Source organism: Myotis davidii, unplaced genomic scaffold (assembly GCF_000327345.1).
Source record: "Myotis davidii unplaced genomic scaffold, ASM32734v1 scaffold79, whole genome shotgun sequence".
In the NCBI taxonomy this organism is placed as follows: Eukaryota; Metazoa; Chordata; class Mammalia; order Chiroptera; family Vespertilionidae; genus Myotis; species Myotis davidii.
Genome location: NW_006294339.1, coordinates 8,515,169 through 8,515,392, shown reverse-complemented (window position 1 = coordinate 8,515,392; position 224 = coordinate 8,515,169). Strand labels below are relative to the sequence as shown.

At 55.4% G+C, this 224-nt stretch overlaps 1 protein-coding gene across 11 annotated transcripts in view; it reads right to left on the bottom strand.

The window, feature by feature from the left end:
- Positions 1–224, bottom strand: part of LOC102755954 (nuclear factor 1 A-type-like) — a 144,752-nt gene that overhangs the window by 139,342 nt on the left and 5,186 nt on the right. For 10 of the 11 annotated variants that reach the window (XR_001514679.1, XR_001514681.1, XR_001514680.1 and 7 more), the window contains exon 1: positions 2–218. The exons of the other annotated variant lie outside the window; for it this stretch is intronic. Coding sequence is in view for 6 of the 10 variants with exons in the window: in XM_015566981.1 (XP_015422467.1) it covers positions 2–26 (25 nt within the window). In the remaining 4 variants the exon portion in view is untranslated. Of the gene's footprint in view, position 1; positions 219–224 lie in introns of those variants that run through there. 11 annotated transcript variants of the gene reach the window in all.

Here is a 224-nt window from a genome sequence, read left to right as displayed (position 1 = left end):
TGGGTGAGACAGAGCGGAGAATACATAACTGCCGGGCGGTGGGCTGTGCGTGTGCGTCTGGGTGTGCGGTTTGGAGGTGTGCGTGAGTGCGGGTGAGAAAGGAGAAAGAAGGTGAGAGGAGGAGGAGAGAGAGAGAGAGAGAGAGAGAGAGAGAGAAGGGGGAGAAAAAAAATCAAGCCTGCTTCTTGCGTTCACATTTCCAACTCGGCTCAACTGCAGCCAGC